Below are 25,556 nucleotides of genomic sequence, written 5' to 3'. Positions count from 1 at the left end.
ATAGAAAATTGCAAGTTATAACTGACTTTTCATAAAGAACATCCATTTTGACCTCATACAGTGTGATTTCTTCACTCAAACCATTATAAATTGCTGATTTCTACATTCTCCAGTTCTTTAGTTTCAACTATAAATTAGAATAGAAAAATAATGAAACGTTTACATTTTAGTATTTCGATTTCTAAAACTTACAAAAAATAATACTTCCCAAATCATGACATTTTCTTGAGACATGACATTTTAATGAAAACATGATTAAACATGTGAACACAGTATATACCTAAAAGGACATCTGAGAGAAATGTTTACTCAAATGAATATTGATAGAGAATTCTAAATGTAAAACTTTGATTAAAAGAAGCTTCTGTTCCTGTCCTGTGGAATTTCTTAAGACAATTAAAATGTGTCCTGGCCCCTGAGAGTAAGTAACTAGAAAAGGATTTGTGTCAAAATCACACACCCAGCTGCTATTTTCTTTGAATAACAGTAATACAAGAATGGACAAAGTTTCGGTGCAGAGTTTAGAAATGGTACTTTGGAGTTGAGTAAAAAATAGTGAGACGTCTGTTGATTATATTAGATACTAATCTTTCTGGAGTTAATAAGTTTGTTTTTAAATTCTAAGAAACCTATTCATGACCCAATATGTTAAAATGAAAACATATTTTTTAATAGGACTATCCAAAAGTAGAAATATGCAACTAATTTAAGAGGCAAGAAGTATGTTTTTATAGGTATGATTATACCTATTTAAACCAGCACAGGCTAGAAGTCCATAACAAAAACATTGCTACTAATTACTCAAATCATCAACAAATTTGTTACATAGTCAGGTTAATAATGTTGTACAAAGTATTAGTTTTATAATTTACTAATTGACTAATTTTATTTTATTTTATTTTTTGAGACGGAGTCTCCCTCTGTCGCCCAGGCTGGAGTGCAGTGACACGATCCCGGCTCACTACAACCTCAGTCTGCCAAGTTCAAGAGATTCTCCTGCCTTAGCCTCCCAAGCAGATGGGATTACAGACATGCACCATCACACCTGGATAGTTTTTTTTTTTTTTTTGTCTTTTTAGTAGAGACAGGGTTTCACCATGTTGATCAGGCTGCTCTTGAACTCCTGACCTCAAATGATCTGCCTGCCTCGGTCTCCCAAAGTGCTGGGATTACAGGCATGAGCCACCAGGCCCGGCCCAATTTACTAATTTTTATAAATAAATGTTTAAAATTTTAATATATAGTCATGCAACATAAATCATTTCAGTCAATAACAGACTACATACTTGAAGGTAGTCCCATAAGATTGTCATATTTTTACCGTACTTTTAAAATATTTATACATGTTTAGATACACAAAACTTACTATTGTATTCCAATTGCTTCAGTATTCAGTACAGTAATATGTTGTACAAGTTTGTAGCCTAAGAGTAATAGGTTATAGCACATAGTGTAGGTATGCAGTAAGCAATACCATCTAGGTGTGTAAATACAGTATATGATGTTCACACAATGATGAAATTGCCCAACGGTGCATTTCCCAGAAGGTATGCCTGTTGTTAAGCAACATATAATTACAGTTTATTCAGTGTTTTTCAACCTTCTCCAATTCAGGTCCCTTTTTATGAAAAAATGAGTCACAGTTTCTTCATGATAGTAGTTATATTGATGGATGGTAGACATGTAAATGCTACTATGGTTCAGAATGTTTTCAAATAGATTTGTATTTTATTAAAAACAATCTACAGGCATGTCTTGTTTTATTGTGTATCACAGATTGGTGGGGTTTTTTGTTTTTTTCCCCCCCCCAAATACAAATTGAAGGTTTGTTGCCACTCTGCCTCAAGCAAGTCTGTTGGTGCCATTGTTCCAACAGCATGTGCTCATTTCCTGTCTCTGTGTCACAGTTTTGCAATTCTTGCAATATTTCAAATTTTTTCATTATTGTTTTGACGATCTGTGATCAGTGATCTTTGTCACTATTGCAATTGTTTTGGGGCGTCAGGAACCATGTCCACATAAGAAGGCAAACAATAAATGTTGGGCGTGTTCTGCCTGCTCCACCAAGATGGCCGTTTGCCATCTCTCTCCCTCTTCTCAAGCTTCTTATTCTCTGAGACACAACAATATTAAAATTAGGTCTATTAACAACCTTACAATGACCTTTAAGTATTCAAGTGAAAGGAAGGGTCACACATTTCTCACTTGAAATCAAAAGCTAGAAATGATTAAGCTTAGTGAAGAAGACATGTGACAAGTCAAGAGAGGCCAAACAGCCAACTTGTAAGTACAAGAAAAAGTTCTTGAAAAAAAATTAAAAGTGCTACTCCAATGAACACCCAGATAAGAAAATGAAGCAGCCTTATTGCTAATATGGAGAAAGTTTGAGTGGTCTAAATAGAAGATCATATCAGCCACAGCATTCCTTTAAGCCAAAGCCCAATCTTGACCAAGACCCCTAATGCTCTTTAACTCTATGAAGGCTGAGAGAGGTAAGGAAGCTGCAGAAGAAAAGTTGGAAGCTAGTAGAGGTTGGTTCATGATGTTTAAGAAAGAAATCATCTCCATCACATAAAAGTGCAAGGTAAACCAGCAAGTGCTGATGTAGATAGAACCTGTGGCAAGTTATCCTAAAGATCTAGCTAAGATCATTGATTAAGGGGGCAAACGGTAAGTTTTCAGTGTTGACAAGATGGCCTTCTACTGGAAGAAGGTGACATTTACAATTTTCATAGCTGGAAAGAAGTCAATGACTGGTTCAAAGGACAGGCTGACTCTCTTATTAGTGGCTAATACAGTTGATTTTTAGGTTGAACCCAATGCCCATTTACCACTTTGAAAATCCTGGGGCCCTAAGAATTATGCTAAATCTACTCTGCCTGTGCTCTATAAATGGAACAACGAAGACTGAAGACAGCACATCTGTTTATAGCACGGTTTACTGGATATTTCAAGTCCACTCTTGAAACCTACTGTTCAGAATAAAAATAATTCTTTTCAAAATGTTATTGCTCATTGAAAATGCACCTGGTCACCCAAGAGCTCTGATGGAGATGTACACGGAGATTAATAGTGCTTTCCTGCTTGCTAACACATCTATTCTGCAGCAGATGTATCAAGGACTCATTTTGGCTGTCAAGTCTTATTATTTAGAAAATTCATTTTTTAAGGCTATAGCTGCAATAGATAGTGATTCTCCTGATGGATCTGGGCAATGTAAATTAAAGGCCTTCTGGAAAGGATTCGCCATCCTAGTTGCCATTAAGAACATCCATGATTGATTCACCGGAGAAAGTCAAAATATCAACATTAACAGGAGTTTGGAAAAAGTTGATCCCAACCCTCATAGTCGACTTTGAAGGGTTCAAGACTTCAGTGGTGGAAGAAAGTGCGTATCTAGTAGAAATAGCAAGAGAACTAGAATTAGAAGTGGAGCCTAAAGATGTGACTGAATCTGCAATGTCATGATCAAACTTCATGGATGAGGAATTGCTTCTTATGTATGAGCAAAGTGGCTTCCTGAGATGTAATCTATCCCTAGCTATGATAGTGTGAACATTGTTGAAATGACAACAAAGGATTTAAAATATTATGTAAATGTAGTAGATAAAGCAGCAGCAGAGTTTGAGAGGATTGACTCCAATTTGAAAGAAGTTCTACTGTGGATAAAGTGCTGTCAAACAGCACATCACATGCTACAGAGAAATCTTTTGTAAAGGAATAGTCAATCAGCGCAGCAAACTTCATTGTTATCTTACTTCAAGAAATTGCCACAGCCATGCCAGCCTTCAGGAACCACACAGGAACCACCACTCTGATCAATATCAAGGAGACCCCCCGCCACCATCAAAGAGATTATGGCTGGCTGAAGGCTCAGAACGATCTTTAGCATTTTTTAGAAATGAAGTATTTCTAAATAAAGGTATGTACATTTGTTAAACAATCCTACTGCACAGTTAATGGACTACACTGCACTGTAAACATAACTTATTATATGCACTGGGAATCTAAAAAAATTTGCGTGATTCACCTTATTGCAATTGCCGTTTTACTGCAGTAGTTGGAACAGAACCAGCAATACATTTGAGGTTTGCCTGTGTTTGGAAAAAAGCCATACCTGTTTACACAGACATGAACATGAACTTTTTCATCAGAAGACCATACTTGGTGTATATATGGATTTTTGAACCCCCTGTAATAACTTCCCCACCCCTATACCCTGTGCCTTCAGGTCTAGGACTTAACAGTTAGTAAGCACACTAATCTAGTATATATCAAGGAGGGCAGTCAATTATTTAAAGGCAGAATACACACTTCATTCATATTTGCATTCCTTACAGTGGCCTATAGGCAGCAGGCAATCAAAAGACACACTGAATGAACATGCCCATTGAGAAGGGGTGATCAATTACACACTTTTATTCTCAGGTGTTTTGAAGAGAAATAATTCATGAAGTAAAGAGAGAGAAATGTTGCAACTAGAAAGGAATAGAGATGAAAATAGTAATAAAAGGCAAAAGTATTCTAGAGATCATTCCATTGCTGTGAAAACTTGCAATGCTTGGGTGGCACACTCTAACATCAAGTGTGGTATTTAAACATGTCATGAAACATTTGAGTGCAACATATTTTATTGTAAACTTCCTTACATTTGGCAATGTTACTATTTTAGAAATGATATAATTTTGTTATGAAAAAAAATCAGTGATGACCAAACTATTTGACTATTGTAAACCATAAGGCTATAGATTCAAAAAAATAAAGTTCACTGTGAATTTTTAAAAGAAAACAATCTTAAGACTGTAGAGTTAAAAAAAATAAGGAAAAGTTAAAAAACCAAAACTCTTGGGCATTATGAGATCAAGTTAATAGCTTTTTCAGATCTTAGCTTCCTACTACTTTGTGAGCCAAATCCAAGAATCAAACTGTCACATGATTAATGCCAAGATGCTTATTTTAAAACACTATTAAAAATCGTAGGTTTTCCAAAGTGGGAAAAAGTTTGACTGTTATAACACAGTCATTTCACTTTTTTATGTGCATAGGCCACATCTGAAAATTGGTTTTGCTCCTGTGATGTTAATAGCTAGCATCATTGCTCCCCAAACTTGTTGCATTTCATATGGACAAATTTAATATCAGATACAGAAGTTAGGGTAGCATTAAAAAAAAAACTACAGTCTTTTAAAAACAAAGATCTGTTTTGATTGTTTTTTAAATAGAGTTTCCTGCCCAAAGAGATATTCCCCTAAGAGGAAACTGATACATAAAGTATCATTAATGCCATTTCAAAATATCTCTTGGGCCAAACTTGCAATTTACTTATGTAAATGTTCGACTCTAGCTCAGAGAGAAGATGAGAAGTAGTTTCCCTAACTATTGAGCTATGTCCACAGCCCACCAGCAGGACAGAGTGGGCTGTATCATTATTTGTCAAACCCCGTCTGTGGAAAGGTGCCTGCTGCCTCTGATTGTCAACTCCAAAGGCATCCTTCCAGCAGGCCCTGCCAAGCTGGCTCTCTGACAGTGCCTGTTCATTTTCCTGCCATGGCATGCTGTGGCACTTGTACCACTGGGGTTGGACTGCACAGTGTTATCAGCAGAAGCCAAAGCCTTTTCTTGTTGCTGGTAATAATGAGATGCACAAAAGAATGGCAAGGAGAAAAGGGAGCAAAGAGGCAGGACTCGGGGGACGAAAATTAAGAAAAGCTTTGCCCTATTGAAGAAGTCTGAGATAAGACCTCCTCACCTTGCTTGTCCCCACCCTCAGAAATTTTTATACATGTGTTTAAAGAATAGGTTGGAAAAGTTGTAAGTTCTGAAATGATTCCTCTCTGAAAAAGGCAAGGTATAGGTATTTCCTATTGATGTGAAGGCAGAAGGGGATGCAGAAGATTTCCAGGGGCTGTCAGGATAGCTGTGTGATCTGAGGCTGGTTGGAAAGGTCTCCTATTTGGAGCACCATAGTTATCCTGGAAAAAAACTGACCATATACTATAAAGGTTAGTATCAGCGGCCACCTTTCTATTCCCCATCACCCAAATTGCCAACATACCTATCTAAGCAATTCCCAAATACCTTATGACAGATTCATTTTGTGGAGGTATCTTTTACAAGATTGGGACTCAGCTATCAGCAAAGCAAAAAATAAAAATAAAAAAGCAGAAATGGGCCAGGCACGGTGGCTCATGCCTGTAATCCCAGCACTTTGGGAGGCCAAGGTGGGCGGATCACCTGAGGTCCGGAGTTTGAGACCAGCCTGACCAACATGGAGAAATCTCGTCTCTACTACCACAAATACAAAATTAGCTGGCATAGTGGCTCATGCCTGTAATCCCAGCTACTCTGGAGGCTGAGGCAAGAAAACAGCTCAAACCCAGGAGGCAGAAGTTGCTGTGAGCCAAGATAATGCCATCGCACTCCAGCCTGGGCAACAAGAGTGAAACTCCATCTCAAAAAAACAAAAAAAAAAAGCAGAAATGACAACATATTGAGTTCTTTTATCAGCTAAGCTCTAGATATGGTGATATTTAAATGAATAGTTGCTCTGACAAGTCATCAAAAACAAAGACCTTGGGAATAAAAAACAAGACAGGTTTCGGAAAGGGATTAGAGATTGGAATGAGAATGCCAGAGGTGGAAAAAGGAAGCTGAAATGAAAGCAGCAAGCACCAAAGGAAATTTCCTTTCTATCTTGACATATTGAGAATTATATAGTTTCTGAAAAGAGGATGATCTGGATTTTAATACCATCTTTGCCAAGTTACCTACCCTCTGTAATCTAGTACCTATTTTATAGAATTTCGATGAGAATTAAATCAAGCAGCAGAGAGTAAGGTAATTCTAGTCACAGGCCGCATGTTACATCAATGTTCCCATCTGCCTTGGCTTGCCCCCATCATTGAAAAGCTGGCTTTTTGATTATCCATCAAATCTAGATTTGACTACGTGGTTCTCAGACAAGCCCCAGTGGGAATTTATTATGTTTCTTCAGGAAAAGAAAAGACTGCAACCAGAAACATTTTCTAAACATGACAGCCTCCCTCAGAAATCAATTCCACCCTGTTGCAGTCAGAGGTCCTGGCTGCCTGGTTCCCACCAACAGTGATGCAATGTCTCCCTCAGCCCTCAGTCAGCCAAGAACCAGCAGGTCATCAGGGCTAGTACTGCCTGAGTCAGTAGATGTGAGTTCCACACACCTGTGTAGAATCAACATCTGGCCAATTTGAATTTCCAAGGGTCAGCTGGCTCTTTTAACACCTCACAAAGAAGGCTGATATTTCCAGTGACCTCCTCCTCACAGAGATTCTTCCAGGTGAACTGGGCCAAATAAGTTAGGTCAAAAGCATTTGGAAAAATGTTCATTTGCTGGCTGGTAGACCAATCTTGAAATGGACTCCTTGAGTCCTGTTAAAGGTCAAACTGTCTCCACAGTTATTCATGTCTACTAGCATCCTCCAGTCTGGCTTCATTTACAAAGAAGAAAGTTATAATTTCAAATGATGAGCAGTTCCGTTTTCTTTCACTCACTTCCTTCTACAGCCTCGTAGACAAGTGCTCAAAGCCTTGATAGCTACCAAGTCCCTGCTAAGGGATAAGTTCTGTGGCTGATATCTCTACCTGTGTTATCGCAAACCTTCACTTGTTGGGGAAAAAAAAAAAAAAAAAAAAAAAAAAAACAAAACTTAACATAGCCAAATTGGAGTAACTGATCACCTATTTTAAGACATAAACTGTGTAGATTAATGAATCCCATATTCCCTGGCCCTTTTTTACATGAGTGATTCAGATACATCAAAGGCCATCCTGATTTATAAACTGCAAACACTATAAAGGAATATAAGCCACCTTAAATAATGTATTCCCTTTTAATGCCTTGACTCTGTGTCTTGAAATAACAAACACTGAAGCATTTAAGAGAGTGTTATAATCACATTTGCAGAGATGATCAAAAAAAGCTGAAAGATCTAAGGAGTGCGCCTGAAACACAGACCCATGACTTTTGCAAGACCTTCCTTATCTCATTCAGTTACCCTCCTCTAGCTGCCTTGTAAGGACCTGTTTGTGATGATTACCTGAGACAGAGAGGAAGTCATCCACTGAGGTGATGTCATCCACGGCCTCTGTCAACACTCGGACCTGCTTCTCCCACTGGTCTTTGAAGACGTCCATGTTATCCTGAGCAACTTTGCTCTGTGGCCGGGCAGCCAGTGTCAGAGCGGCATTGATGACCTATTTGTTGGAAACAATCCAGGGACATGATGACCACACACTTCAGAAGAGGAATAAGCCGGTCAAAGACCATGTTAAAACCATGCACCCTGTACGTTCTACAGATAAGTGGGTTCTTGGTGTTCAGAAGGACAATCAAGCACATAAAAGATAAAGTAGATTTTCAACTACCATTAATTTTTGTTTGCTTCTTTTTAAGACGTAATAGTTTGCCTCAGGTTTCAAAAAGTATTTCCTGGACAAGTCTCATGACTTAGCACAGATACAGCAGAAATGCAACTCTTGCTTTCCACATGTGCAACTTTATGATTTAGCTGCTGAGACAAGGTAAATAGGTATGGAACATTTAAATCACAACCCAAAACAAACAGAACAAAGTCAACAGGAATGGAGAGTATAGCGGCACAATCCCAGCTCCCTGCAGCCTCGAACTCCTGAGCCCCAGCAATCCTCTCACCTCAGACTCCCCAGTAACTGAGACTACAGGAATGCACCACCACACCCAGCTAATTTATTTTTTGTAGAGATGGAGTCTCACTATGTTGCCCAGGCTGGCCTTGAACCCCTGGCCTCGATCAGTCCTCCCACTTCAGCCTCCCAGAGCACTGGGATTATAGGTGTGAGCCACCATGCCCGGCCCCTGCCATGGTAATTCTGAAGAGACTGGTGTGGTTTATTCTTTCTGAGAAAGGTAGAACTTGAAACAGCTCATAAATGATGAGTAGCATTTTTCAGCAAGAGGAAATAGAGAAAGAAAAGGAGGGGCACAAGGGCTGGAGTGGAGAAGGTCACCGACAGGCTTTTGAAACAAAGTGAATGAGGCTTACCTGGGGACACAAGCTGTCAATCTGGGTGGCTGCCATCCGAACTAATTTCACCCCTTCTTCATTGTTGGAGATGGAACAGGCCAAATTGGCAACCTGTATTGAAGAGGATTTTAGAGAGTATTAGGTTGGGGCAAAGGGAAAGTATACTGTTGCTCCGCCTTGTACCTTCTCTGGCAGATGTCTCTTCCAGGAGAATTCTTTCAGAAATAAGATAAGGGTACCCTGGCCTTCATGTAGAACCAACTATTACTATTTCTTATGCTAATTTAGGCATTTCTGTCAGAAGAGGCATTTCACGACTCTCAAGCATATACAAGGTTGTGTTTTAACAGGGTTTTTGAACTGTTTTTTCTTATGAACTGCCTTGATCCACCTACACTCTCTGGAGCCTCCTAAGACTCATCATCAAATGCAAAAACCTGTGATCTTGGCCATATCAGTACTCAGTTCTGACCCTGTAGAGTTGAGTGAGAAGAATGCTACAGGCAATTATTTGGGCTTGAGAGACTCATAGTAAGCTGACAATTATGGTGCCCTGCCCCCAAAATACCCGATCTGTCTGAAAATTTTAGTCCACTAATAGCCAACTCAAATGTTATTAGAGGCCAGCTGTTATGAGCAATGTAACAAAAAGGCTCGTAGCATTCAATACACAATGGCGGAATATATAGTAAATTACAATGTGCAGATCTAGTATAAAGACATTCAAATTTGATGGCCTCCTTGTTTTCTGGCACCTTCCGTCTTCAAAGCCAACAGTTTTTTTTTTCCCCCTCCTTGGTTCCTGGCCCAAATTTGAATGTCTTCTTTTCCCCTCTTCCTTGGTTCCTGGCCCCTTCCATCTTCAAACAGTTGGCTCTGAAGTTGGATGGGGCCAGGAACCAAGGAGGGAAGGGGAAGCAAGACATTCAAATTTGATTTTTACGAACACTCTGCTACCCCAAACAGCTTGACTGAATTCAAGTTCCCAGGTCAAGTGGTTCAACTTGTTATTCCTTCTCTTGAAGGAGAGTTGGTAATTCAAGGTGAGATTGATTAGCCAAGGTCAACAGCCACAAAGCCACCATCAAAAGACCAATCAGTCCCATCAGGCTGGTATCAAGACAACACAAGAACAGGGATACGAAAAGTCAAAGAAGAGGAGAAGGACAGCAAGGGGTAGGAGCTATGGAGCAAATAGAACAAATGATTAGCAGAGAGAATCCCCGGAGTCTTGTGGCCACCTGCCTTTTTGGTATCCTGCTTATGTTTAGTCTCCAAAACTGGGCTGCTCTCCTCCCACGGCTGAATGCCCTAGGATTTTAGAATGTACCACCCATGCTTATAGTTCCTAATGTGAAACAAACCTTAGGCAGTATGACATAGTGAGAAGAGTACAGGCCTGGAGGTTAGGAAGCTCGACCACTGGGCATCTTTATAAGTCACTTCACATTTTAGATTGCTGCTTCCTTATCAGCAACATGAGATGGGTTGAGAGTGATAGAATACTTTTAAAGATTACTTCAATAAACCATTAGTGTAAAGAATAGGGTTTTGGAGTTTTTAAGGGAGAAAGAGGATGCATTATATCTATTTCAGTGAGAAAATGTACTAGGAGAAATTATGACAAGTGAATTCCAAACATTACTATTTAGTTTCTTATAGTTTATAGTTTACCTTTGATTTTCATTCTTTTACTTAGTTTTCAAAATAAGTGTGAAAAGACATATGCCTTATTAAGACCATTCACAGATACTGCATGCCATGGGCAGGAAGGTTTTTCGATATGGGGCAGGGACTAACGATGCAGGTCTCTTAACTTCAATTTCTTTGTTATATCATGTCTTCTCTCCACATTTTTATTCATCTTTGTTACGTCTGTATTCTATATTCTAGTTCATTTTACAATCCAAGTGCCTGACTCAGTGCATGACACAGAATTGGTGTTTCGTACATGTTTATTTAATAAATTAAACAATAGCTTGTAAACTTAGTGTAACTTACTGTAGACGGTAATTTGGAATACACAATGGATAAATGGTGCCCTCAAAAATAAAGTTGAGCTTCACCCTTAATTTGGCAAGACAAATGTTCACCTTCTAGCAGATGTTAACCAATGCTATGGTGTTAACCAATGGTTCCTACATTCTGATCTGTGGTGTGAGTCCAGAATGCAGCTTCCCCTGTCCAAAGTGGCATGTGGGGGGAAAAAAAATCAGGATAGTGGAGAATCTTCCAGAAAGATATATGTATTTAAAGTTCTACCTTTTAATATTCAATTAAATTTTTCCTATATCTGTTTCTGAACAACCTCTCATTCTATGGAATAGTGGTAACTTTAGGTGATGGCTGTTTTTGCCCTGTACCATCCCTGCTTGCTGTGTCAAAGACTTGAGATCACACTTTTGCAAACAGTGAATAATTGCTAGAGTTTAGCACAACAACAATATGAAAACTTAAAAATGCCCCAAGAATCAGGTAATTTTTTTGCATTTCTGTAAAAAGCATAAGAAAATACCAACCCTCTTCATGAAATAAAGGATCCAGACCAAGTCATCAGTGGTTAACATTAAAAAAAGAGCGAGCGACAACCAGAGATCATGTGTTTCTTGACTGAGTGACATACCACTGTCTATGAAATATTCTTGCCAAAAAAACAAAATATCAGCCATTTAGGATCAATTTTCAATTTACAGAAAATTCAAGAGGAAAAGAAACATGTAAAATAAAAGCACATACATGGCAATCATAAAAATCCTGATGGTTAAAAACTGTTGGAAAAAAAGACATAGATCTCATTTGTGTCCTGAATAGAAAAAACAAACTATAACATACATATATATACATAAATATGTAAACAAATAAGTAAATAAGACATTTATGAAACCATCAAGGAAATTTAAATATTAACTACACATTTGATGATACTGAGGAGTTATTAATATTTTAAAGTATGCTAATCGTACTTTTTTTAAAAAGAACCTATAGCTTTTAGAGATATATAATCAAGATGTTTATGGATGAAATGATGTTTGGAATTTGCTTCACAATTATCTGGGGTTGGGGAAATGTGTAGAAGTGCAGAAAAAACAAGATTGGCCATTAGTTTATAATTGTTGAAGCTGAGTGACAGTGTATGATGGGTCATTACACTACTTTGGTTCATTACATTACTTTGGGATATGCTTAAAATTGTCCATACTAAAAAACATTTGGAAAAAAAAGTAGCAGCCACAACGTATCATATCACCAGCTCTGGAAAACACTTTCTTGCATCTGTGCATGTCTCCAGGGAGCATAGTGTAAGCTAGGGAAACCTGAATATGGTTTGGAGTTGAGGCTTGCAGACAGTAGAGGGTACCTGCCTGAGCACAGATGAAGAGTGCTGTAACTGGACTCTGTCAGTCACAGCATAGCTCCCCAGATCGCAGAGCTTCCCACTTATGCTGACTGCGAGTCACCTGGCAGAAGTCCACCCTGTGGGACTTAGAGCTCAGAAGAGCTGGACTCTAACAGAGGGAAACGCTAACTAGTAACTTCCACATAGCGAAAATAAACTTTTCTTTGTGTATCTTTTGAACTGTTTTCTCATCCTTTGTTTAAATTAAACTCTATTATCCCTTAGGCCTAATGAGGTAAACTCCTCACCCAACAGAATCTTAGTAGGGGGAAACCAAGCTAGCAACACTTGGCAAAAATAAAGAGCTGGCACCTCTTGATAGTCCTCCAGTTATTTATTCTCTTTAATTGTACTGATCCATAAATTCTAAAGTCTGGCAGCCTATACTCGCAATGTACTCCTGCTATTTAATTCCACTTCAAACTCAGAATTTCATTCATCTTGTATTTTCCTCGGAAACATTCTGAAAATATTTCCAATATGATGCTAAGGATTTCAGTATCTTCAGAAGCAGGCTTACATATTTTAAGTTGGTCATGGGCTCTATCCAAATCCCTACCTTCCTTTTTTCTTTTGGCTTGTCTTTCTCTGCTTCTCACTGGACCCATTGGCACAGTGGTGACTATCAACTTGGTTTTATATATTTTGATTTCTAGAATTTCATCAGTAAATGATCTTTAGCTTCATTGCTTGAGGCAGTCCCCAATCAATAATGTAGCTTGGGCCAGATGCAGTGGCTCATGCCTATAATCCCAGCAATTTGGGAGGCTGAGGCTCCTAAGAAGCCAGGAGTTGAAGACCAGCCTGGGCAATGCGGCGAAACCTCATTTCTACTAAAAATACAAAAAATAGCCAGGGTGCGGTGGCACACACTTGTAATCCAAAATACTCAGGAGGCTGAAGCAGGAGAATCGCTTGAGACTGGGAAGCGCAGGTTGCAGTGAACCAAGATCACGCCACTGCACTCTAGCCTGGGTGACAGAGAAAGACTCCATCTCCAAAAAAGAAAAAATAATATAGCTTGAAATGCCAGCTAACACCTCAACCTCAACAACATCAGTCCAAGATAACTATACACAGTAGGTATCTCAAAATTGATTTTTTTTTTTTGAGATGGAGTCTCACTCTGTTGCCCAGGCTGGAGTGCAGCAGCAAGATCTCAGCTCGCTGTAACCTCCGCCTCCCAGGTTCAAGTGATTCTCCTGCCTCAGCCTCACCAGTAGCTGGGGTTACAGGCACCCACCACTATGCCTGGCTAATTCTTGTATATTTAGTAGAGATGGGGTTTCACCATGTTGGCCAGGCTGATCTCGAACTCCTAGCCTCAATTGATCCACTTGCCTCAGCCTCCCAAAGTGCTAGGATTATAGGCATGAGCCACCACACCTGCCAGTATCTGATAATTGATTTCAACAACCTGTTCTTTAACTAGATCTCTGTTACAACATCAGAAACTGTGGTAAAGTAAATGTCCTATTTTTTTAAAGCTAATATTTTCTCCTACATGGTCAATTTCTCATGATAAATGGTGATAAGGGGAAGTATGGAGGAGGAAGGGAATGGTGGACTGGAATTACTAGACATTTGAAAAGATTAATATGAGTGAAAAAGCAGACAATAGATCACTAATACACTGCAACCCCAAAGATGTTGAACAATACAATAAAATCTGATAGAATTTTGAAACCTGCTTGAGGCAACCAACCAGGAAATGTTTATGGGATATACTTGCTCAACTGGGCCCCACCTCTGCCTTCTCCACTCTCGAATTATTTACAACTTAACTGAAGCCATGAGATTTAATCGCCTTCCTGGAAGCTTAGAAAACAATAAAGCATTTCATTAAGTATTAAATTTTGAGCAATTTAGATTGATCTGGTATTTCTGAAAGTGGAATAGGTCATGACTATAGGTGGTAGAGTTCGTTGGTGAGCTAATTGTACTAAATACCTACCAATCTGTTAGAAAGGAAAGCTCTCCTTCTTAACTTCTGAGAGCATAATGGATCTGGGGAAGTAAAAGCTGAGAAGACTGGGCCAGTCTATCTCTGACTTAGCACCTTAAAACCAGTTATCTTGAGGGAAAGGAGGATGCTTAGCAGCCATCATTAAATTGTGTGCTGCTGACCACAAAAACTTAGGATTACAGAAAAAGAAGAGACCAGTTCTGCTAAGTGGAATCAGTAAACATATCGTGGAAAGGTAAACTATCCATCCTGCAAGATTTATTTTCCGATTGCCGGTTTAGCACTACTTTCTGGATGCCCAATGAATATACTTTTTTTTTTTTTTTTTTTTGCTCTTCTGGGCACACTTTGTAAGTATGTGAATACTTAACATTAACAATATCATTAGCAGAACTAGAAAGGAACAACAACAACAACAAAAACCCAGCAAGGAGAGCCTACGCCTATTTTTTGAAGAAAGTAACTTACTCCATTAATTGAATTTGTATTACAATTGGCATCTATCCTCTAACTCTTTAATAATAACCTCAGCAAACCAAAAGCAGAGTGACAAAATTCCTGATAGGACAGTTAAAAATTGACAAAAATAACTCAGGAGGCTGAGGCACAAGAATCCCTTGAACTGAGGAGGTGGAGGTTACAGTGAGCCGAGATCGCTCCACTCCACTCCAGTCTGCGCAACAGAGTGAAACTGCATCTCAAAAAACAAACATGTGAATCCCTCATAAAAATATATTGTGACCCAATCGCTACAAAGATAATAAAATAATACCTAGGAATACAATTTACAAGGGATGTGAAGGACTTCTTCAAGGAGAACTACAAACCACTGCTCAAGGAAATAAGAGAGGACACAAACAAATGGAAAAACATTCCATGTTCATGGACAGGAAGAATCAGTATCATGAAAATTCCATACTGCCCAAAGTAACTTACAGATTCAATGCTATTCCCATTAAGCTACCATTGACATTCTTTGCAGAATTAGAAAAAAACTACTTTAAATTTCATGTGGAAACAAAAAAGAGCCTGCATAGCCAAGACAATCCTAAGCAAAAAAACAAAGCTGGAGGCATCAGGTTACCTGACTTCAAACTGTACTACAAGGTTACACTAACCAAAACAGCATGGTACTGGTACCAAAACAGAGAGATAGACCAATGGAACAGAACAGAGACCTCAGAAATAACACCACATGCCTATAACCATCTGATCTTCAACAAACCTGACAAAAACATGCAATGGAGAAAGGATTCCCCATTTAATAAATGGTGCTGGGAAAACTGGCTAGCCATATGCAGAAAACAGAAACTGGACCCCTTCCTTACACCTTATATAAAAATTAACTCAAGATGGATTACTGACTTAAATGTAAAACCCAAAACCATAAAAACCCTAGAAGAAAACCTACGCAATACCATTCAGGACACAGGCATGGGCAAAGACTTCATGACTAAAACACCAAAAGCAATTGTAACAAAAGCCAAAATTGACAAATTGGATCTAATCAAACTAAAGAGCTTCTGCACAACAAAATAAACTAGCATCAGAGTGAAAAGGCAACCTACAGAACGGGAGAAAATGTTTGCAATCTACCCATCTGCCAATTATTCCAGAATCTACAAGGAACTTAAATTTACAAGAAAAAAACCACCCTATCAAAAAGTGGGCAAAGGATATGAACAGAGACTTCTCAAAAGATGACATTTATGCGGCCAACAAACATATGAAAAAAAGCTCATCATCACTGGTCATTAGAGAAATGCAAATCAAAACTACAATGAGATATCATCTTATGCCAGTTAGAATGGCGATCACTAAAAAGTCAGGAAACAGGGCAGGTGTGGTGGCTCATGCTTGTAATCCCAGCACTTTGGGAGGCCCAGGTGAGTGGATTGTCTGAGGTCGGGAGTTCGAGAACAGCCTGACTAACATGGAGAAACCCCATCTCTACTAAAAATACTAAATTAGCCAGGTGTGGTGGCACATGCCTGTAATCCCAGCTACTCAGGAGGCTGAGGCAGGAGAGTCGCTTGAAACCAGCAGGCAGAGGTTGCGGTGAGCTGAGATCACACCATTGCCCTCTAGCCTGGGCAACAAAAGCAAAATCCCGTCTCAAAAAAAAAAAGGAAACAACAGATGCTTGTGAGGTTGTGGAGAAAAGGAACGCTTTTACACCATTGGTGGGAGTGTAATTAGTTCAACCATTGTGGAAGACAGTGTGGCTATTCCTCAAGGATCTAGAACCAGAAATATCATTTGACTCAGCAATTCCATTGCTGGGTATATATCCAAAGGATTATAAATCATTCTACTATAAAGACACATGCACACGTATGTTTATTGCAGCACTATTTACAATAGCAATGGCATAGAACCAACCAAATGTCCATCAATGATAGACTTGATAAGGAAAATATGGCACATATACACCATGGAATACTATGCAGCCATAAAAAAGAATGGGTTCATGTCCTTTTCAGGGACATGGATGAAGCTGAAAGCCATCACTCTCAGCAAACTAACACAGGAACAGAAAACCAAACACCACATGTTCTCACTTATAAGTGGGAGTTGAACAATGACAACACATGGACACAGGGAGGGGGAACAACACACACTGGGGCCTGTCAGGGGGTGGGATCAAGGGGAGGGAGAGCATCAGGACAAATATCTAATGCATGTGGGTCTTAAAACATGGATGATGGGTTGAAAGGTGCAGCAAACCACCATGGCACATGTATACCTACGTAACAAACCTGCACATTCTGCACATGTATCCCAGAACTTAAAGTAAAATGTATAGTGACCATTTAAAAAAGACAAGATGTTTTTTAATCACACAAAGAAAACCCCACACAGCTCACAGATCTTGATAAACTGCATCGTGGCTGTACAATTCAGTTTTGTGTGGACACCACCACAGAAAAGCAGCTCTGTCTCAAAAGTGCCACAGTCTTGTTTGAACACTCACAAGAAAAGCCAAAATGCCTGGAAGGCTGAGCTTCAATTAGACATTAAAAACCTCTGCTAATAAAGTATTTAGGCATTTAACTCCAAAGTAATATGAAGTACATCAGAAAAATGAGAACATTTTCCCTTTTTCTGGCCCTGGAAATCAAATTACATTTTTTAATATTTGTGATTCTGTTCTGTTTGAAACACCAGCAAATATTCACTGCATTCAACTCCCAAACACCGAATCATTTCATTAATTTTTACAGCTTCAGGTATCATATTGGTGTTTTAGGAACACACTATTGAAATAAAGCAGAATAGCAATTCGAAGGTCCATAAAGCACTTGCTCCTCATGTTAATATTTCATCATTGTAAATTTGAGAATAAAATGAATTTATTTACTATTAAAGGGGAATTACTTGAATTTATAGTCAGTCATGTAGCCATATAAAGCCACAGAGAGGATGGTGGCACAGATTTCACGCAAAATGTTTTTCTCTAAAACTATCATCACAATGAAAAGTGCTGCGGTCTCCATCTGAAGGTTTATTCATTTATCTGTGCTGATGTAATTAGTACACACGAAGATGTTATCATATATGCCTATCTTCTAGACAACCTCAAGGTTCCTACAGAACATGACTCCTATAATACAGATGGAGTTTCACAATTCACTAACAGTGGAAATGATACACCTCCCTGAAACCTTTGAGAGGCAAGACAGAAGCAGCTGGTAGACAAACAGGCTCAGCCTTTGACGATCAGCTTCCAGGAAGATGGGCATAGGAATAGGCTAAATGGCCACCATCAAAATTGGACTTGAGGAGAGTCAAGTCTGGCTGCCCAGAAGAATATTGTAGGAGTTGTCTCTCTTTCCTGCTGAGGTATTACGGAATCCTTTTAAAATGAGCAGCTACACACTGGGATAAGTTTATCAGCCTGATTAACAGTCACTGTGGTTCTAAAGGATAGAGGAAACTTAAACAGCAGTGATAATTTGATCAGGGAAGGATGCTCAGTGGATGTCAGCAGCTGGGGGCTTAAGTACACTGGGGGACAGGAGGAAATGGAATCACTTTTTCTTGCCTCTGTTTTAAATGACCTCTATAAAGCATCTGGCACTCTTGGTCATTCTATATAGTTTAATTTTAAAAATCATAATTGGTAAGACCTGGGCTTTGCAGTCAAGCAGCCCAGGGTTTATGTTCTGACTCTTATTCTCACCAGCTGGGTGAGACATGTTGCATCTCTGAGCCTCAATTGTGTCTCAGTTATAAAATATAAATATAAAATATTACAATGTTGCAATAAGAGATTAGTTAACCCAGCACCCAGTAAGGATTTGACAAATGTTACTGCCATAAGATGCAATTTATTGAAAGGGCACTATAAAAGTGAAAATATATTTGAATGACATTATCCAATCATTGATCACTCATTCAAAAAATATTGAGTGCCTATATATGACAGACATGGAAGATACAAGTAAAATATTACTTATGCCCTAGATGAGCTTATATTTTGGTGGGGAGACAGAATTTAATAAAGTAATACATTAAAAGTTTATATTGTGATGAGTATTACAAAAGAAACAAGGGGAAGACAATGATAAAAACTGAAAGGAGCTCTATGTGATCACTTGCATAGTTTATCCTTCAGTTTTGTATAAAGTTACAATTCTCAAGTTATCATTCTTTTTGTCACTGCTTATTTCAACCCGTTATATCCCAAGTATTTTATAGATTTTATATACACTTTTAACCAATATTTTTTAATGATTAAGATTCCCTAATATTGTTGCCTCATTGTTTGGTAAATTAATTCCTTGCTGTCATGCATTTAGGGGAGTCTCCAATGTTTGCTATTACCAAAAACAAAGTAATACACACCTTTAGGCATCTAGTTTTTGCTCCTGTCAGAAGGGAAATTTCTGCATCAGGAAAATTGTTACGGTACTTGTTTACCTGTGACCATAGTCCTTGCTGAAAGGTCCCTGGAATGAGTGAATTGCCAATTTTCCAGTGCTGCCAGCATTGCATCCCATATTCCTCAACACTGTTTCTTCTTGACTTCTCTACCAACATATCATCCAAACGTCCTTCTAACTATTCGTTCTATAAACCGCAAGTGCAAATCAGGATTGCTCAAGTAGCCACTTCACATTTCCCCAGGTAGACTGAATTCTTGCAGGACAGAATCCCCACTTTACCCCTCCACACATATCTGGGATCACAGTTGCTGAATTCCAGTTTTTCGAATTTACTAACTCCCACAAACTCTCTTCATGTTGTATAGAGGACCATTCAATTTGTCATAACTTAGTCATACATAGGAGCGCCCTGAGTTCTATGATCTAGAATTAGGAGGAAGTATAACTTTTCTGTATCAGTTAATAAGTTTATCATCAAATTAGCATACACCAGCTAATATCAAGTGAACCTTATACAACATCCTGCCACATGGTACAACGAAGAAATTTGTTCATGGTCCCACCAGGCATCGTACCCTTGACTGTAGTTATACATCTATAAAAACACAAATCTGCATTTTCTAGAGCTCTTCTGGGATGCGGAGCAGCTCTTTTGCCTGTGTTCTTAGGGATACACACACCACGAGCAAATGCTGTTTGCATGCCTCTGCCCAAATTAAAGTGATCAGTCTGCCCTGGTGACTTTAATGGAGGTAATCACCAGCTCACATTCATGAACAAATTGATGTGCGTGCTTCATAGCTGAATCACTCAGCATAAATCTATACCCTTCATATATAAAAACCTTAGTGGCTTAAAATAATGCAATAAAGCATCACCTAATGCCTTCTTGATGCTGGCTCATCAATAATGTGTGGTTATGTGAAAAGGATAGGAGAGGCTTATCATGTCTTACCTTAAACCAAGGGAATGTAATGCCCTTTTAATTACTAAAGGCATCAGGGGATTTTGTTTTCTCCATCTTTACATGGAGGAACTAAAATCTTGCAACTCTCCACTATTATTTAGTTTTCAGCATCTCATATAAGTAAATGAAATCTCAACTTACTTCCAGTGAATAAAACATGTTGACCTTCATATATGTGGGCTGCATATTATTAGGATGAAAACTCCAGGATCCATCTCTAGCAATGCAGGAGGGCTGCACTGAACCATCCGGTGCTTGACATTTAACGGAAGCCAAGGAACGTTTCCAGAATGAAGATCCAGATGAATAAGTAAGTGCAGCTATTCTCTAAAGCCTGGTCTCCTACATTTCCAGATGACAAGTGGAAGTGTGGAGTCAAGGCCATATCCACAATGCAGGATGAATCTAACCATCCTAACCAATATTGGATCTGTGACTGCAGCCCGCTTCACACAGAATGAGGAAGACAGTCACGAGTCCCCAGTTTATGTCCCACATTGTCTTCTTTTTTTGTGGAGGAGATGCCTCCACCAATTAAACTAGCAATCTTCCAAGGTTCGATTCAAAATCCACGTGTTGCTGAAGGCATCCCATTCACACAACCAGTAAAAATAGATCTCTTCCAAACACCTTCAGGCTTACTGGCTGTGCTAACCATTGCAACTTACCACATACTATTGTCTTATCCATTATTTATTATATGGATGGAGGATACCTACACACAGAATTAGATCTATAAATCAAAGATATACACATAGCTATCATGTATCTTCAACTAAATTTCCACATCTTTGAGGATAATGGTTGTATTTTTATTTTCATCCTTGTGGCTCCCATGGCTCCCTGTACAAGACCTTGTAAACAGCAGCTATAAATGTGGTTCCAAGGCAGCGTCCCTGTCATGGGTTCTTTCTTACCTCCTGCTCCCATCTGCCCTTACCTCTGGGGTACAGCTCTTTCTTATCGCTGTTGGTTTACCTAGAAAAAGATGCTAATTGATTAATCAAAGTAACTATTCACTAAGGTCATATTTTCTTCTCCTAGGTAATATAACACCTTAATCTAATTAAGATGTTCCTGAGTCCTTTAGAGCTTTAAAAACACACACACACACAAATCAAACAGTAGTTCCTTCTAATCCATGGGAAATACATTCCAAGAACCCCAGCAGATGCCTGAAAGCACAAATAGTACCAAGCCCTATATACATAATGTATTTTCCTGAACATGCATACCTATGATAAAGTTTAATTTATAACCTGGGAACAGTAAGAGATTGACAATAACTAGTAATAAAATAGAATAATTTTAACAATATCCTAGCATTATTACTCTTGCACTTTGGAGCCATTATTAAGTAAAATAAGGGTTAACTGAACATAAGCACTGGGATACCTCTACAGCAGATTTAATAACCAAGAAGGATACTAAGTGACCAAGGGGCACGTAGCCTCTACAGTGCATATGCTGGACAAAGGAGGATTGACATTCAGGGTGGATGGAGCTAGAGGGCGCAAGATTCCCTTATGCTATTCAGAATGGTACTCAATTTAAAATGTATGAGTTCTTTCTGAAATTTTCCATTTAATATTTTCAGACCACAGGTAACTGAAACTCCAGAAAGCAAAATTATGGATAAGGAGGGACGACCGTTACTGTTGAAATTTCAGGCTCCCCAGGCAAGATTTTGGGGAAATACATAAGGACAAGGAGTTTTTTCCTTAAACTCTGTCAACCTTATCTAAAAGTTCTTTGGTCTTTTCTTCCTCCGACCACCTGTTTCTATAAATAAAGTCATATTGGAACACATCTTTACCCTTTTATACATATTGCCTATGCTTTTGCATGACAATGGCAGATTTGGGTAGTTGTGACAGAGACCATATGACCCACAAGCCAGGATCTCTTACTATCCCTTTACAGAAGAAGATTGCCAACCCCAAGGTTAGATGAAAACTTGGTCAGATTTAACCATTTAATTTTTTCAGACCTGTCAAATGCCAAAGTATTGTCATAGCAGGAAATGAGAGAAGTATCAACTTACAGTATTTATGACACAAGTAAAATCAAAGTTAAGTGGACCAAGGAGGAGCATAGGTTCTTAAAAAATAAAAATATGTGCCCCTCCCAGGTCTCCTTAAAGCACTAAGTTCTGGGGCCAGGAAATAAACAAACAATTAAAAAACCAGGAGGAGATAGGCATGGAGTAGAAGACCCAGAAGGACCTCTAGGATATTCTCCACCATCCCAAACATTTACAAAAGAAGTTTGCAGGTGAACACAGAAGCAATTCTGAGTCAGTACTGCCATCTGGCTTACCTCTCAATGTAGCACCATCAACAACTTCTTCCTGAAACTGGAGGATCACTCTAGAGGCCTTTCTAACCAAGAGGCCAATTTTGCAGCCTTTCATCTGTAGCTATATCCTTCTTGGATATCCACTTCCTTATCACTTCCTGCTCCATTCCTGGCTTTAGCAGTCTGTATGGGTAGCCCAAGACAAAGCCCTAGAGTATATCTAATAGAAGGTACTAGTCCTCATTGGCCCCTTGGTAAACACCTGGTCTGGCCACTGCAATGGTTATTGCCCAAAGGAGAAGTCCTGGGAACCTGTGTCACAACTCCAGAGGGTTTCTAAGTAAATCACAGCAATGGGAATATGGGGTAGGGGAGACAACCTGACTGCTGTCCTTGACTGCACCAGGGAACTGACTAAAGAAATGACCTTTGAACCAACTCATTCCCCTTAACAGCTCCGTCCCTGCCCTCGGAACCTGTAACTTCTGCCTCCTATTACCTGCATTGCCTCATGGACTCTTTCCAAGCTCAACCCCTCAAACCTGTTCACTCCATCTTACCTGAGCTCTAGTGCCACCTCTTTTATTTCAGATCTTTATTGCATTTTCCCCCATGTTCTCTTATGAAGTTTTAATTCCCTCCTTAGTGTATAAGTTCAAGCTTGTTTGGGTGCAAAGCACAGCTCCCTTTTTCCATGCTTTTCCCCTGGGAGCAATCCCATCCATTCCCAGACCAGGTGGTAGGCCAGATCCCTCAGTCATCAGAGAGGGAAAATCAAAGAGTTCTCCATATCTGCTCTTAGGCTCATTAAACAGTGCTATCAAAACCATCCAAGTATTGCAGCACCATCTCTGATACTCTCAAACCCTCCTCCCACATGGGCAGGCTCATCCCAGTTCTGCTTTCTTTATATGACTTCATACTCTGGTTCCTGACACCTGCTTCAAGTTCTCTTCTGCTTACTACCACTTATGAATAATGTTTCCTGGCTATCTAATGTCACTAACCCATCAGTAAGGTCTCCCCACTTTCATCATACCTGCAGCTATTAGTTTCTTCCTGTCTGTGTCCTGCAAGACACATACACAGTCTGACAAGGCCTCCTGGTTTTCATTGATAACCAGTGCTCTCACAAGTCTCTCCCAAGCTGGAAGCTCCCTGTTGAGTGCCCTGCAACTCTTCCTTTTATGGGCCACAAGCTGCTACTGAGGGCTGCAATTGCAACAGCTCCTTGCTCAGCTCTGAAATCTAGTATTTCCATGATGCTCAGAAAGCAGGGCAGAGCAGTGCCAGAGGGTGGGCAGGAGGGTTATTTCATGTCACCTGGGAACCCTCTCAGAAAGAGCTCTGCCACATGGAGTCCCTTTTTTTCCAAGGTGACCTTCAAGTAGCCACCTCTGCCTTGTTGGGCAGCAGATGCATCCCTCAAAGTCCAGAGCCATGGCCAGTAGTGGACCACAGATGCATTTGGTTTCACCTTCAGGCTCTCAGGAGACCATGGCTAGGTCTAGATGAAAGACGCAGCTGCACTTTCAGAAGTGTATGCAAACTCCGAGCCAAGGTTATACTTGTAACCAACACCCGTAGGAGCAGGCCGAGCCCCACTGTGCCCTTCAAATGTGCCTCACCTTATCAACTCTCTACAAGAGAAATGTTTTGCTTTCATCCTCAGTAGGTCATTTTTTCCCCCCTAGCTGAATCAGTCTGGGTGAATGGCCAGTCTGACCTTTCAATCTGCCATGTGAAATAAAGCTACAGTTGGTGTTCTGACTTATAGTACCAGAGAGAAGCAAGTAATGAGGAAATTCTATATATCTTGCATCTGTTTAGTTTTGCGCTCTAGAGGCTGGCTATTTCGTTATTTCACCCTGGGCTTTTGCCTCAAATAGGCTCTGCAATTTTTTGTGGGATCCAAGTTTAGCAAGCATACTCATTGTGTGAACACCAATAATATTTTTCAGGTGTACCTAGAGAAAGGAAGAGAACAAAAGAGGGCTATAAAAATATTTGGAGGTCTTCATCAATGTAAGTGCTTAAATAAGCAATAATTACAATTACTGTTTTAGCATTCCCTCAAGACAGAAACTTTAACTTTCAAATGTCTTAATACCTATTATTTCACAACAGATTATGTACACATAGATATACTTTTCCATTGGTATTTAGTTATAAACTATGAGTAACAATCTATGTCTATGGGCCAAATATAGCCAGTGGCTCATTTTTGTATGGTTTTAAAGCTAAGAATGGTTTTACACTTATAAAGGGCGGTTAAAACACCTACATACAGAAAAATCTGTGAGACTCTATGTGGCCTACAAAGCTGAAAATAGTTACTATTCTTACCAATAAAAGTTGGCTGACCCCAAAGTATGATGGTATACCTATAAAAACTACTCTGGTGTTTGTCTGCATGCCCACCAGGACGTGAGTTGCCCCAAATGCTCCAATCCCAGGAATCTTTGCCTCTGATCAAGGGAGCCATCTGTGCTCATATTTCCCAAGTTCCTTTCTGGTTGTGTTCTTCAAAGAGAAGGACCTTTTTATTTCTCATCTCTTAATATTTATTTATGTTTACATAACCTCTATGTCACCATTCATTATTCCACCAGATATAGCTTTTCCAAAAGTCTAATCTGTCCTCAGGGACTGAAGAGCTACAAAGTTTGAGAATGTTCCAAAGAATATGTTAGAGACTCACAAAGAATCAGTGTAGAAACATGTCAGTGGCAGCAGCCCTCCAATCTGGGCAAAAACTCCCAAAGGGTCTACTTTAAAGAAAAAAGCCCTCTCTGGAATGAGTAATTTATTTTTATTTTTATTTATTCATTTATTTATTTTTTGGTGGGGGTTGCACCTTCTATGTGCTAGGACCCATGAGACTCATCATCATGCCTGAAGCGTGGAGTTGGGCTCACATTTCAGTGTGAGACAGTTTGGATGGCAGCTTTGGTACCCAGAGCATTGTCCACAGGCCAGTAGCAAGGGCAATACCTGG

General features: G+C 39.3%; 1 protein-coding gene across 10 annotated transcripts in view; it reads right to left on the bottom strand.

Annotated features, from left to right (window-relative positions):
* The window catches only part of CTNNA2 (catenin alpha 2), a 1,208,900-nt gene that overhangs the window by 96,631 nt on the left and 1,086,713 nt on the right, over positions 1-25,556 (bottom strand). For all 10 annotated transcript variants that reach the window (XM_030827614.1, XM_030827615.1, XM_030827616.1 and 7 more), the window contains 2 exons: positions 9,060-9,152; positions 8,076-8,232 (listed from right to left, as the gene is read on the bottom strand). In XM_030827614.1, the coding sequence (XP_030683474.1) occupies positions 8,076-8,232; positions 9,060-9,152 (250 nt within the window). The remainder of the gene's footprint in view (positions 1-8,075; positions 8,233-9,059; positions 9,153-25,556) is intronic.

This window comes from Nomascus leucogenys, chromosome 14 (assembly GCF_006542625.1).
Source record: "Nomascus leucogenys isolate Asia chromosome 14, Asia_NLE_v1, whole genome shotgun sequence".
NCBI classification, from domain to species: Eukaryota; Metazoa; Chordata; class Mammalia; order Primates; family Hylobatidae; genus Nomascus; species Nomascus leucogenys.
Note: the sequence above shows the minus strand (reverse complement) of the source record. Positions and strands in the feature narration are given on the sequence as shown.